Source organism: Tyto alba, unplaced genomic scaffold, assembly GCF_018691265.1.
Source record: "Tyto alba isolate M040663 unplaced genomic scaffold, T.alba_DEE_v4.0 Super-Scaffold_39, whole genome shotgun sequence".
Taxonomy (NCBI): domain Eukaryota; kingdom Metazoa; phylum Chordata; class Aves; order Strigiformes; family Tytonidae; genus Tyto; species Tyto alba.
Genome location: NW_024881314.1, coordinates 9598577 through 9613107, shown reverse-complemented (window position 1 = coordinate 9613107; position 14531 = coordinate 9598577). Strand labels below are relative to the sequence as shown.

General features: G+C 39.8%; 2 protein-coding genes across 7 annotated transcripts in view; both read left to right on the top strand.

The window, feature by feature from the left end:
- The window catches only part of LOC116964022, a 66052-nt gene extending 61086 nt beyond the window's left edge, over window positions 1–4966 (top strand). For 5 of the 6 annotated variants that reach the window (XM_033002189.2, XM_033002188.2, XM_033002187.2 and 2 more), the window contains one exon: window positions 3616–4474. In XM_033002189.2, coding sequence (XP_032858080.1) covers window positions 3616–3638 — 23 coding nt within the window. In that variant the 3' untranslated portion in view covers window positions 3639–4474. Of the gene's footprint in view, window positions 1–3615; window positions 4475–4807 lie in introns of those variants that run through there. The other variant, XR_004408502.2, reaches the window with a different exon arrangement.
- A 577-nt stretch (window positions 4967–5543) lies between these two features.
- On the top strand, window positions 5544–12930 carry LOC104359373 (T-cell antigen CD7). Its single transcript, XM_033002566.2, has 5 exons — window positions 5544–5687; window positions 7515–7853; window positions 9394–9741; window positions 11078–11187; window positions 12310–12930. The coding sequence occupies exons 1-5, from the start codon at window positions 5615–5617 to the stop codon at window positions 12418–12420; spliced, it is 981 nt and encodes a 326-aa protein (XP_032858457.1). The 5' UTR covers window positions 5544–5614; the 3' UTR covers window positions 12421–12930.
- Window positions 12931–14531: the final 1601 nt, after the last annotated feature.

Genomic DNA, 14531 nt, shown 5'->3' with positions numbered 1-14531 from the left:
TACAGCCAAGAAATGGCACTGCTCAACCTTACCTCAGTGGGATCCAGTTCCTTGGAGGAATCTCAGACTGTAATATTGCTGTGTAGCCTCCCGTCCAGAGACATATCCCAGCCCAGGAGACTAATGAACATCCAGACATGGGCTGTGACAGGTCCTTTAGGTGAGTGCTTCCCATGCACAGGTCTGTCCACTAAAGAGCCAATTTTAATTTAAAGAAGAATATTTTCCTAAATAAGTCCAAGGGGAGAGTTTGTTTTGCAAACTATTAAGCATGGAAAGGGCTCCGTTAGGCTCTATGAAGTCAATAGGGCATCACGTGAATAAAATATTCTGGAAATATCTGCCTTGCTCTGCATTGCCCTCTGCTATTCCCTCCTTCCTCACAACACAGAGACTGCATTATTCTTAAAGTGAGATAATATTAAACCACCTTTTATTTCAGAAATATTTGTGCTATAACAGAGTATAGAATGTGGGATGCAACTGTTCTGTCTCATGGCAGAGTATGGCACCTGCCAAGATTTGACTTTGGGGGGTTTTCTTTATGGTAAATTATGAAATCACATTACTACAACGACAGAAGGGTGTTCAGTGAGTGACTAGATGTGTTTATGAGGATGATGTTCAGTGGATGCCCATTTCTTCTCTGCATCAAGTCTGAGTCAATAGATTTTAGCCCCTACATGACTTTGCAATGGTTCCAGTACTTGTGAGTTGATCATTTACACGCTTCTACAGACATCCCTTGACCTTGACATACGGCTTCCCTCCTATATCCTGTAGCCAGCTTGTCTCTAGGGTTTATGGAACCTTGTATAACACCAGAAGCTGAGACATCTCCACAGTTACTGAACTAGTCCATCCTTTAGAAACATGTTGGTTGTTTCTTTCTAAGAATCTAAGAATTAATTTTCTAAATCTGAATTTTTTCAAGGTTAGCTTGTTGGTTAGAAGTTAGTTAAAGCCTAAAATTTTTATCTTGTGATCCCTTTGAAGCAAATGGAGATAAATAGCTGTCCTGAGAAAATGATTAATTTTACCTTAAAATGATTTTAAGATGAAACAGATTAATTACCTTATGAAGGTGCTTATTTCTCTCTAGTAACTCTAAAGGAAGCCAGTAGGAACAAGCTGAGATGTTTGAACATCTACAGTTAGATAAAACTCAAGGCTATCTTTGAAAATCATTAGTTGCACAACCCACTAAAGGTAACACAACACTAGTCTCAGTGCAGTTGTTACATTAAGACATAATAATCAATATGATGGTGTGATAGGTAAAGATACTGCCAGTGGCTCCCCTGAGCTCCTGCCCTGTGGCGTAATGCTCAGTGACGCTTCAGGCCTGTCCTAGAGCCCCCCTAAGGCAAAGGCTGATGGCCACGGCAATCAGGGCAGGGTTTCAGCAGAGACACCGTGAACTCACTGGGCCATGAAGCTTCAATCCTTTCACCTTTCAGAGCAAGAAGTGGTGCGGTAGCAGGTGGGACAGTGTAGCTGCCCTGAGGACATCGCACTCCAGATTTCCGTGCCTAAATATAGGCAGCTGGATTCTAATTCTCTGAAATCAGCTTGTGCCTTTGGCCTCACAGATGTCTTTCCTTCAATTCTACAGCGGTTAGAAAAAACAAATGGGATTCTCACATGTGAAACCTCACACCTATTGGAAAAACATCCACATGTGAGAAAACCAGGCCTCTATGTCAGTAGCATACTCCTCAGTAATGACGTACAGCATTCAGCTGAAGAAACAGAGACCATTTGATATGAGACCTTATGTTAGTTTTCACAAATGTACCTTCAGCAAATCCATGCGTTCACTGAGGACTGATTGCCACAGTTGTCCAGCCCCAGGCCTTCATGAGCAGCATGAGAAGCTCCCTGGATCTCCTGTCCTCTCCTGGTGCTTCTCTGAGGACAGCAGTCATTGCAAGATGTGTGGCTCACTCAGCAGCACAGGTTTAAACCAGCTGAATTCTCTCAATGGTTTTCATGATTGAAACCATCAGTTTATCTGAAATTCTTCAGAGAACTGTATCTGTGCTCAGCAAGCATGTGTTGAACCCTGAGGCAGATGCTCTCTGAATGTCTTCCATTTCACAACGCAATAGCGTGCTGATAGGTTTTTATCTTTTTAACTCCCGGGTGGTCTCCAGATCCCAGAAAGCATTTTGTACAGGTAACTGGTTAGTTGAATTAGAGGGGCTTGGCCTTTTGAACAGACATTTGATTTTGCAGCCACCTGCAGGTTGAGGACATCTCTGTGTGCTCATTTCTGTGCAGGGGTGGACAGGAGGGTTATACCCAACTCCCTCAGAAATGGCATCAGATCATGGAGGCCATAGCCTCCTCCCAGGCTGAATTGAAAGTATGATATCAATCTCCCTGACAAATTAGGTCATAATACTGTCAATTTTAGTGTAGGACACTTTCAGAAGTGACTCCAGTGGATACGAAAGCATACTGACGTGCCTGCTCTGTTTCTCTATCAGAAAAGACTACAATATTTCTGCATCTGAACTCAGGTTTGGGTATCTGACGTGCAAACAGTATGTGATGAATACTGCACTTCAGGGATCCCCATTTAGTAGTTCACAGGTGGTACGTCATCTTCAAATGATTTATCATTCACACTTGATTTGAATAAATTCTCAAAAGTTTGCATTAGATCTAAGCTAGTAGCAGGCTTTAGAGCAAAAATCAGCAGCAGTACAACTGGAAAAGTGGATTCATGGAACAGTATGAATACTTGCTGAATCATTTTTACATGGGTTAATTACCCATAAATCTGTAGCTGAAATTTCTAGCAGGAAATCTCAAAGGATGCAAGATGCTGTATGACTCTTGAAATTTGCTACAAGTAAACCTAAAGGGAAAAATTCACAATGAAAGACTTCCAAAAATATGTTATTAATTAATTTTAGAAATACAGAAAAACCTCTGTGCTTAAATTTGATTCTTGTTTAGCACAGGAGACTAGTGCTGTTATAGGTTGTGGTTTTTCCCTCCCCAGTGGGGGCTTTACATTCATGCTGATCTAAGATATCTTTTTAACTCAACTCTCAGCTTATTTGTTGAATTTTCTCTATTCAATTTTAATACGGTGGAACACAGTCAAAACTTCATGAAGAGGTGGCAATCCCCAGCTATTCAAAGGCGTTTAGGTATTTACTGATTATATTGTTTTGACCAATACAGTTGTGAATTCTTATATCATGATGCATGTTATAACATGTTTATTGATTAAACCAAAGCTAGGGTTACGCAACCACTCACTCAAACCCAGGACACCTGTGCAAAGTCCAGCCTGTGCAAGGACTTAGAGATAGAAGGAAAAAGACTTTACATCTTTATACAGCATCTGAGCACAATTGCAGTTCCTGTTTTTTCCCAGAACAAGACTGCTGTAAGCTTTCAGAGTAGAGCTGTGTCTGAAAGGATGAAGAGGTTTGTTTGGGGAAAAAAAACATCCTTTTTTTTAAAAAAAAAAAAGATAACATATCTGCTGCTGTAGCCTGGGAAAGGAGCAATCCAATTGGGTATGGGCCTTTCACTTTTTGACCCCATTGCAGCTATCACAGGTGTTGCTCTTGGTTCTGTTTCCCTCTGCTGTAGGACATTACTGTGGGTGCCTTTGAGGAAGTGCCAAGTGCTCCAGCTTTACACAATCAAGCTGAATACTGTGCTTCTGGAGATTTCCAGTGATGTATACATTATTTTCCTATTTCTAAAATAATACTGTCTTAAAATTGAAGGCCAGGGCTGTTTTTTGGTATGGTCTTTTAATGAGAAAAACAAATATGTCTATGTGTATGTGTGGAAAAATCTATGTGCGTGTGTATATATGGTGTTCAAATCAATGGCTGACACGGGGTAGTTCTGCTATAAACTCAGGTTTTGAGTTCTTTGGAAAAGGGACAAAGTGATATTTGAGAACTCACATTGTATTAACTTGAGGCATTCAGGTTTCATGATGTGCAGATTTAATTTCTACTCTTTAACACCAGTTGGGGCCAGAGAGCTGGACATGTTTTGAGGAGAAAGTTTATATGGACACCTCTACCCAGTGAAAGTTGCTTAACTAAATTATTCACAAGTCATAGACCAATCTTTATGACTCACTCAAGCACACTTTCATTTACATCTCTTCTTTCTACATACGATTATGCAGATTGTGATATTCAGAGGCATCACTACCACCTATTTCACTTTGTGTCTCCTGAGTTGTGTTGTGCTGGTAGACACCAATCATCCCAGATATCACAGAAAAATGTTATAAATAGCTTTAAAGATCTGCAGTGTTTGTTCCAAGCAACTGAATTGTGTTATTTTGCAACATAATAAAAAAATGACTAAAGATACTAAGCAGTCTGACTCACCAGATGCCATCATTTGGTTGTAATTTCATTTTAATGTTTTTTTTTTTTGTTTCATTTTGTGTTGTTATACTCATCACAATAAAACGTCAGCCTAAAAATGGGCTATTCACTGGTAACGCTGTGTTCATTGTATTGTTATTTGGTAAATTAATCTCCTTTACAAAGCATCACCATCACATGATTCTTAAACTCATAATCCAATTATTGTCATGACTCACTTCTTAAATATTGCAAAATTAAAGACAGAAAATAAGAGGTGTCTCCTGGTATCTGCTCTTGTATCCAGTAGCCTTTGTAGTGCTAATTGAAAGCTCATTTCACAACCTTCCTGAACTCTGTTTTCTTTACAATAATTGGTGACATTTCTAAGCTTTCAAGCATTCAAGAAACTCTTTGAGAACACCCTCTTTACCTATGTATTCACACAGAGAACAGCGACTGCAAGAAGAGCTTTTCATCATACAAGGGAGCAAGCAGGAGCTGCATGTGAACTGTAGCTGAGATGCCTTTTTGCTGGTGCTTAGCAGATCTCATGTACTGCAGACGCTACATCCAGACTGTGTTATTCAATGTGAAGCCAGGAGGCAGGCAGGAGGTACATACCATGTTGCTGTTTGGAAATTATGCACCTTGTCATTGCCAAGATGCAGATCAAACCTGTAGTTTTGTGAGCAGGGTCTGTATAATAATCTAAGTTTTACCTGAAGTAATGTAGCATCTCTCATCTACTTGCTCCTTATGAAGCCAAGACTTCTGCATTTGTAGCCACCAACCAGGAAGCCTGCCAAGGCTGTGGGCACACTGACAGACTGCATTGATTGTACCAAGTGCATATATTTCCAGTAAGGCCACAACAGGGATATAAGTGCCTGACTTTGGCACTGTGAAGAACAACTCTGAGCCTATCTTTTCTCAATTAACTGTAAAAGGAAAGTAGGTGTTCATTATAGAAACTTTCTAATCCTGCTCTCAGGGTTGGGGGTTATTCAGTAGTAGGAAACCGTGGGCGTTTTAAGTGTGAAGACAAAACCAAGATGCATCTCAAGAGACACCTCTCTTGCCCCTCTCTGCTACGTTCATTGTGATACTGAGGCAAACAAAGCACATTGCTAAATTTCTTTTAGTAGACAGCTGATGTAGTTGGAAGAAAACAGGCCAGTTTATGGCATGTAACCCTTTCTTTGGGTCTAACTCACTGGTTGGATAACAGAGAACTACTAAAAAGACCTTTGAAAATGCTGTGGATATCATGTCTCCCAACGGCATCTCTCTTTTTTCTGCTTCTCCCATGCTTTCCTGGCCAGAACGGTAGGTACAACATAAGTGCTCTTACATTTTGCAAGTTTCATTATTTTCTTTCTTTTATGTTTTTTTGTTGTTGTTGTTGTTTTTTAAATCTTCGTCTATCATCTCAAACAGATTCCTGGCAAATTTACCATTACCAAAACCAGTTGGAAATTTGAAAAACATTCTCTGAAATTATAGAATGAGTTTATACAAAAAAAAAAGGAAAACAATTGTGATCAGAACTTTTCTACACAGAAATTACTCTGTAGAAGGAGCAGAAGTTGATTTCCCAGTAGTTCAACATGAACTATGTCTGTACTGTTAAGGTTGACAGGGGGAGCCCACTACTGGATAGAAATTAATGTTGATTACTAGGGACATAGGTATTGAAGGTGTAATAAAACCTTACTGGAAATATCCATTGCTGAATATTGTTGTAGCTATTGAGAGTACAAACTGGAGGCACACTTGAGGAAAACAGTGTGAATCTATGAAGAGAATAGGCTGAGGAAAAAGATGTGTCCAGTCGGTTCTTTTTTCCCCCCATGACCATTGACAATAACTGTAAAGGATGGTCACTTGAGAAAAAAATATTGTCCATAAATCATCATTTCTGAAAGGAAGATGAAGTGAAACTGGTGAGAATATTTATTTTGAGTGTCTTTGCCATTCTTTAGTTAGTGGTTGTTGAGGAGTCAATACTGGTTTCTGCAGATACAGTTTAACTTTTGAAATTTTACCCTGATCTTCTGGAGAAAACAATGCACGGGCTGTGGCTGCTTGTTATTAGCTGTATTGGTTCTTCAATGATGTGAGCATGGGTCATCTTAGAAGTACTAATTTTAGGCTGATCAAATTAATTTCCCAGGCTTTCCTTCCCCACTTGTAAAGGCTGAGTGCATATCCAGTCTTCTCCATCATCCCATTTTTCTGCTGCTTTGGAAGGTAATTGCTGACACCTCCTAGGTTGCCCTAATTTCTTCCCTAAGTGTTGTAGAAGGAATGTCCTTGTGTCTGGTCATATTGGATTGACCCACTGTATCTAAATTCCCATGATCTGATCTTTTTACGTTTGACTTCTGTGCTTGTTTCCTTATTAAAATAAATTGGTTTAAGTATGTAGGGATCCTTAATTTTCTTGTCAACACTGAATAATTCCACCCTTTCTATGCTATGTTTGTCCTAGATAGGCAATATTCTAATTTTTTTCCCTTACTCTTAATGTAATTTCTTTTAGGTGTTTCCCATTTGATCCCTCTGTTCCTTTGCTGTTCATTGCATAAGTACTACTATTCAGTTTCTTTTGATATTGAGGTCATTAAAGGACTCACGGGGCCTCATTATATATTTTTATACCTTTGTTTCTTACTGTAGGTAGGCTGGAGTTATACTTTCTGCAGTTCTCTTCTGAAGAGGCTACATTATCCAGTTTCCTGACGCTGCTAAAACCCCCTTTCTAAGGAAAAAAAATACCTTTGAATTCCAGGTTTAGATCCTCAACTAGCTCCAATTATTGGGCCGAGTTCGATGAAGCTTGTATTTCGAGAACAGATAGGATCATACCAGGAATTTACAGAGCAGACTAAACTTTTTGCATAAGTTACAGAAGTCACTTTTTTTGCGAGTGCCTTTTAAGCTTTGTGGAGACTTTGAGTTGCATGGGTCAGTGGGCATGAAAGACACTATAGGTTTCAGGACAGCCAAGAGACAATATATACAGGATGGCAAGACTAAGGTGCAGACCTACAGAGCGGTTCTGTTGACAGAATATTGGTTTTTAAAATTACTTTTATATTAATAGATCAAGAATTCTGATACTATAATTTCAATTGCGTTTCTTATTTTTAGGTGGAGAAAATGAACAGTCAACAGACATTATCAGTGTTTGGGAAGGAGACTCCATCAGCATAACTTGCTCAATGAAGTTTTCAGAAAATGAAGTGGGAACATACTTGAGAACTAGCATACAGCCTGTCAATGTGATATATGTTTCCAAACAGAATACTTCATATATCCTTCCTGCTTTGGCTAATCGCATCACCTATTCAATGGAAGGAAGGAACCTGAGTATAACTCTGCATAATGTACAGGAATCTGATTCTAATATCTATCTATGCACTAAGTTTATTAAAAGCCAAGGCCATCACAAAAAGCTGAATGGGAAGACAACCATAGTAGTGGTGAAAGGTATTGCAATTCCATCTCTTATGTCATGAATTAATAAATACTGATATATATTTTTAAATCAAAGATTGGAAGAAAGCATAATGGGAGGGAGTCTGACAGAACTTTACCCATGTCTGCTCAGATAATGTATTGATTTGAATCCAAGTGTGGGTCTGTTCCCTGAAAAGATGAAGAAAACACATTAGATAGAACAGTACCAAGAAAACCCCTAGAACATCAATTCAGGACTAATTTAATCCTAGCTGCTGGTTTTGACATGATTCACAGGTTGCTGCAGCAGTTCGGAAACAGTGAGGACCCATAGCTCTTTCCAAAACAATTAGTCAAATCTTTATGCATAACTGGCAAAGCAATGATCTTTTTTTTTGGTAGCAGTTTTGCAAATCTGTTTTGTTTTTACAATTTCATCTTAAATAACAAATTGATAATAATTGGGAAGCTGGTGCTAGGCAGGGTTTGCAAGTTGGGCATCAATGGATAAAGAGGTGTGGTTTTTTTCTCTTCTTAACAGTTGAACGGGTGTAAGTACTCCCTTTGGCAGTCACTTCTAGTTAGGGGAAGAATTTTCCTGTCTTTATATATATATATTTTTTTTTAATTTTATTTTTTTTACATTAGAAGAGGGTTGAGTCCACAACATTCTTTGGCAGTTTATTCTACTATGTACTTATACTTCTTATGAGACCACCTAACCCGAAACATCTTTACCAAAAATATAGGGTTTTCTTCCTTTCCTGCCCCCAAGGCATGAAAAACCTAATTGATTGCTGCGTCAGTAATAGTCATTTGTATCTATGAAGACTTACCATATCATTCTTCAGGCTTCTCTTTTCAAACTTCTTGACTGCGTTTTCTCAAATAAATTTGTTCTTGTTGATTATGTACAGTTTCTCCAAATTATTTCATTAAATTATCTTGCACCTCTTTTTGATTCTGATCCTCTTCTCTAAAATGCTTGTAACCTTCCCAGAATTATCTTTTGTACAAACATGATATATTCTGTCTTAATTCCCTCATCCATGTTAAGGATAATGTCAGAAAGAATAGGGCCTGTCCTTGGTGGAACTCAGTGAAATGTCTTCCCAGCTGGACAGAGAGCCATTAATAGTTGCTTTTTGCAGATCATTTTCAATATTGATGGCACCCACATTGTATGATTGCATCCAGACCAATAGTCCCCAGATCTTTCTTAATCTCACTTGAAAAAGCAGGCAATGATCCATGTCTCAAGGGCAAGCTGATGAGGCTGTATTCCCTTCAAAGTGTTCAATATATGTATTTCTTAGGTAGGTGAGGACCCTTTACAACCAGGTAAACCTGTTTGGTGAGTCCTACCTTCAGATCCTGGGGCAGGAAAGCATGCGAGGGTGTACTGAAATATATCTTTCTTCTCAAGGCACACGTAAAGGTAGCTTTTTAGAAAATAATTTTATCGAAATTTCTGTGGTCTGTTTTTTCTGTCTTTGATCTCTGTATTTGCTCTTTAGTTAAAATACACTGTGTTAAGTGTGTACTAGACATTAATTGCTCTTGTTTTTAGCTAAAACCAGTGGAGTTGTTGAACAGTCACCACTCTATGTCAATCCTCAGCAAGGCCAGTCTATCAGCATTACCTGTGCATTGAAGAGCTCACATGAAGATGAAGGGATCTACTTGCTAAAGACTCACATGAAACCTGAAAAAGTGCTACATGTTTCAAGTCAGAATGCTTCAACTATTTTTCCACCTTTTGCTAATCGCTTGGAGTATTCAAAGCAAGAAAAGAAAATAGTGATAACTCTACACAACCTACAGAAAAACGACAGTGATATATATGTATGTGCTGGGGTGGTGAAAAATTCCTCTCACCTCTCAGTGAATAGAAGTGGCACCATGATGCTGATTAAAGGTACCGTCCTTTCGCTTGTTTAATCACCAATAACTATAGGCATGTTGTAATACAAAAGGTGGACTAAAAGCTTTCAAGACTTTAGTCAGGACAGGTAAAGTACTAATCCATGGCTAGACTTCTTCCAATACCTGGGAAAGTTTGGAGTATGTGCTCAGACTCCTCTGTGCCCTGTGGTACTAGGACATGGAAACGGGCACTATGTTTCTACCTGCCTTGTACAACTAGAGAGGAATTATCAAAGAGAAAATTTGCTATAATCCCACAATTTAAAAAACAAAAAAAAAAGGTCAAAATCAGACAACAAACACTTCAGTGTGTCTGTGAATAATCTGTCAGTTTTATGAGATGAATCAGTATTTTCAGCACCAGTTCTTTGACCTTAATGTGACATAAATGTCTTCTAGAAACCATTCCCTATAGCAACTCTGTGTTTAAAAATAGGTCACACTAGGGAGTACAGAATAAGTCCTCAGGCATTTATTTAAAGTACCACACATAATAGCAGAGATGATCTCACACACCCTTATTATGCACTGAACACAGTGTGAGCATATGTTCCAAAGACAGAGTTTTTTCTTTTTCTGTGGGATGGTGGTATGACCATTTACTAAGATGAAGACAAAACCAGCAATATAGTGCCTGATTTTGATCTTATTGGTGAAATTTAGCCCTGTGCATCAGGCTTTGATGAGATCTTTGGGTAATTAAAATATGATTTACGTAGGCCCTAAGAGTTGCAAAGGATCTATCTTCAGTCTGCAAAAAAGACTGTGGTCTCATTCTGTGCTGCTACTCATAACTGGTGGGTTGGGGAAAATCACAGCTGCACATCAAAGAAGTGGGGTGTTTACCATATATATGTTATTCAGATATGGATTAATTGAGGTTTTAGAGAACTGTAACCCTTTCCACTAGCACTATTCTGCTCTGTGTATATACTTCAGATCACAGTAGCCTCCTGCTTCTGTCTGTCCTGCTTGCAAACCTGAACATTACATAATTCCTAATTACTCATGGCTGAGCCCTCAGTGTTGCTGTAATACTGCAGTAAAACACTTTCTGTTTCCATTGTGAGTGTGTGGTCCTAATGATCAGTGGTATGGAAGCTATCGCCTTTGTAGAGTGCTTCTCACTGACCCTTCACATGCCACCTGAAGTCATCACCAGCCTCTAGAAGAGCACAGAGACATGTCAGTGGGAATACTAATGGGACCACAAATGTGGCTGTGTAGCATGCTGTTGATACCTGATTTCTTGCTGAAAAGTAATTTAAAAAAATTCATAATAAAAATAGAATTCTACTTCTTAATAACAATAATAATTTTGCACGCAGAAGTGGAGCAGACACACTGCAGTAACAGTTCCTGGGCCTTCTATGGTGTTATCGTTGTGGTAGTGCTACTGTTTTCTGCGCTGATATACTACTGCTTGTACCGTGTTGATGTAAGTATGCTGATACCATGCCAAAGGAAAACTGAATCTAGGTTGAGTGAATAGATAGATGCCTTTAATATTATTTGTTAATAGTGACTGAGTCAAGCAAACATTTGATAAACCTAAGGAATCATGGCTTTTTATTGTCTCCTTTTTGCCCTTGTTTAATGTATCCCAGCCATAAATTTTTGGCAGTAAAGACAATGTCTTCTTACAATTCTGTAACTCTTAATGTATGAGATATTGTTTGCCTTTTGATAATAAACCTCGCAGTAGGTCAACACCACAGCCATTCATTGTATTTCCCTGAACAGAGCACCTCACTATTCTGTTTTTTTTTGTTGTTTGTTTGTTTTTGTTGTTGTTGTTGTTGTTGTTTTTTGTTTGTTTGTTTGTGTTTTGTTTGGGTTTTTTTGTTTTTTGTTTTTTTTGTTTTGTTTTTGTTTTTTCCCCTGTCAGTTGAGAATGGAGCTGTATATACCAATCTTGTAATAGATGTAAGAGAATGCTTGGAGGGGGACACAAGGACAACAAAAAGTCATAAAATAGCCTAATGTCTGAAAGTGGCTGTGGCATAACAATTTTGCCCTGTCCTAGAAGAAAAGGTGACCAAGAAATGTTTCCTTTACTGGGATTATTTACATCCACATTCTGCAGAAAGTGCCCAGAAAGTATTTGTCTTTGATAGATCCTTCTGCTCCATAAATTTACCCCAAACTAAGAGAGTATGATCCACAAGCCAGGTTCCTAACTCGTCCCTTCATATAGCTTCAGTACTGCTAAAGAACAGTAGTCTAACATAATTCTGGCAAAGCCAAGCAGCCCTGTAGGAACGGCTCCCTCATGTTATTAGTAACAAACAAACCAAAGACAAAATCAATTTCTGTTAGGGCCAGAGTTACAGTAGTCCATGTCTTGAAGGAACTTTTAGTGAAATTACATCAGACTGACAATAGAAAGTTAAATAAACAGGTTGACAGTTTCCACCTAATCATCTAAGACCTCACTGGGTTATTAGAAGAATTTTAAAAGTACATTTCCACTTCAAACAGGTGGACTCCCAAGATATAAATTGATTCCTTAGGGTTTTTTCAAACTCTGTTCTGAACAGCTGTCTGCTTTGTTTTGCAGGTGAAGAAATGCTTCCAGAAAAGAAAACCAAATGAAATATATGAAGATATGTCTTACAGTTCTAGACGTAACACCTTGGTCAGAACCAACACTTACTCCATTGACAATTAAGCCTCTACCAGCGGGGATTGTGCATGGATTGGCTGTTCCTTTACAGGTCACTGAAAGCTGTCTTAGCAACCTGATGCACTAGCTGAACTGAATAAGCTATCATCTCCCTTATTCACTGAAAGGAGAAACCTGCCTCATTTCCAAAGCTATTTCTACCTTTTTGTTCACTTTTAAACATATATATTTTTCTAAATATATAGAAAATGTAGAGAAATGGAGGTAGCCTGCACATGTGTTTGCAGTTTAGGATAGAAAGCAGTATTTTTGGATTATACATTTGACTAGATGTAATGTATGGGCTCATTTATTTGATAAATAACCTTTTCAGGAAAGGTGGGATAGATGAAGGCTTCTGGTTCTGAGCTTTGGTAAGTGCTCAGGAAGACCATAACTGGACTGTTTAATAATATGCAATGGATCCACATATGCATGAATTACAGTTCTCTTATGAATCCTCTTGGGTCTGCTGTCCTGGTTTGAGCCCAGAAGGCAACCAAGCACCATGCAGCCATTCACTCACCCCTTCCCCTCTCTGGAATGGGAAGGAGAAAATGAAGCAAAAATGGCTCAGGAATCCAGATAAGGAAAGAGAGGGGTGGCTCACCCATTACTTAGCAGGTACAAGACAGACTCATTAGGGGAACAAAAAAACCCATCACTTTAATTCACATGCTAACAAAGACAACACTTAACAGACAAGGTAGGGCATTGAGAAGGCCATCACATCCACCACATCCAAAAACACCTCCCCCCAGCCCTCCCTTCTTCCCGGGCCCAGCTCTGCTCCCCATCTCTACCTGCTCTCCCAGTGATGCAGGGGGCAGGGGATGGGGGTTACAGTCAGCTTGCTGCTCCTTCCTTCTCAGGAGGTGGGATGAACACTGCATGTTTTTTCCCTGTTCCACGTGGCTCCCCTCTCACTGGAGACAGATCTCCATGAACCTTCTTTGGTGTGAGTCCTCCCCAAGGGATGCAGCCATTCCCATGCTGATCCGGTGTGGTTCACCTCTATGTGTTGCAGTCCTCACAGCACTGAACGACAACACTGGGGGCTGCTTCTCTCCTCAGAGTTCTGGCTTCTTTTAAGCATAGGCACCTGTCCTGGCGTGTGGTCCTCCACTGGCTTCAGGTCTGGCTCTATTCCACCGTGGACCTCCATGAGTGGCAGGGGAGCGGCCCTGCAGTCTCACCACCAGATACATGGGTCCCTGTTCTGGTGCACCTCCCCCCCTTCCTCCTCCTTTCTTCCACTGACCTGGGTGTTCATCCTTCTCATAACTCTTCTTCACAAGTCCCAACACCCTCTGAGGTTCCCCTTCTTAAATATGTTCTCACAGAGATGCAGCCACCATTGCTAGTTGGCTTGGCCCTGGCCAGAGGTGGGTCTGACTTGGAGCTGGGGAGCTTTCAAGAACCTTCTCACAGGGGTCACTGCTGTGGCCCCCTCACCCCGCTACCAAAAACCCTACCACAGAAACCCAGCACAGTCTGCCCAAGAACTCAGGTAGCTAAAACTACTCAAGAGTTACAGCAAATAAATCTGTTCTGAAGAGACTTCAGAAATGTTGTGGCAGAATGCATTACAAGTGAGGTGCTGTATATGTGTGGACTTACCTATTCCAAGAACATATTGGTCCCACGACAGTACAGCCAGGTTTAGATTTTAAGTTACTGCCTTTGTCAGAGATCCTGACATGGCTGGTGTGGGTCTCGATGTGGTTGACGTGCAAAATGACTAGACTTTTTGGGACAGCAGAAATCTTAGTGACATGCTAGTGTTGTCTCAAATTCCAGATGTTTTAGGACTATACAGCAGAATTCATTTCTCCAGGTCAGTGACTCTATGCTGTACAGTGGAAGGTGAGCTAATCTGGGATAAAGCCAATGCCTGCATTCCAATCTGGACACAGGTGAGTCTGATCTAAAATCACTCCTTAGCAAGGGAGTCAAAACCTCACATCAGTCAAATAGGAACTATATTTGGTTTAGTAATGGCTTAGAATGGGTTGCAATTATGAGCTTTACTCTCCTCTAGCTAAAGAAGGGCTACAGCTTCCTTGAGGGTTGTTTTGGTTTTGCAGAGCTGGGTCTGCTGTGGAAAGTCAACAATC

Excerpts from the sequence above, each read along its gene's own strand:
- LOC104359373 (XM_033002566.2), top strand. The coding sequence starts at position 5,615 with ATGCTGTGGATATCATGTCTCCCAACGGCATCTCTCTTTTTTCTGCTT. Across the intron at positions 5,688-7,514 it reads ATGCTTTCCTGGCCAGAACG|GTGGAGAAAATGAACAGTCA; the intron begins GTAGGTACAACA and ends TCTTATTTTTAG. Across the intron at positions 7,854-9,393 it reads AACCATAGTAGTGGTGAAAG|CTAAAACCAGTGGAGTTGTT; the intron begins GTATTGCAATTC and ends TCTTGTTTTTAG.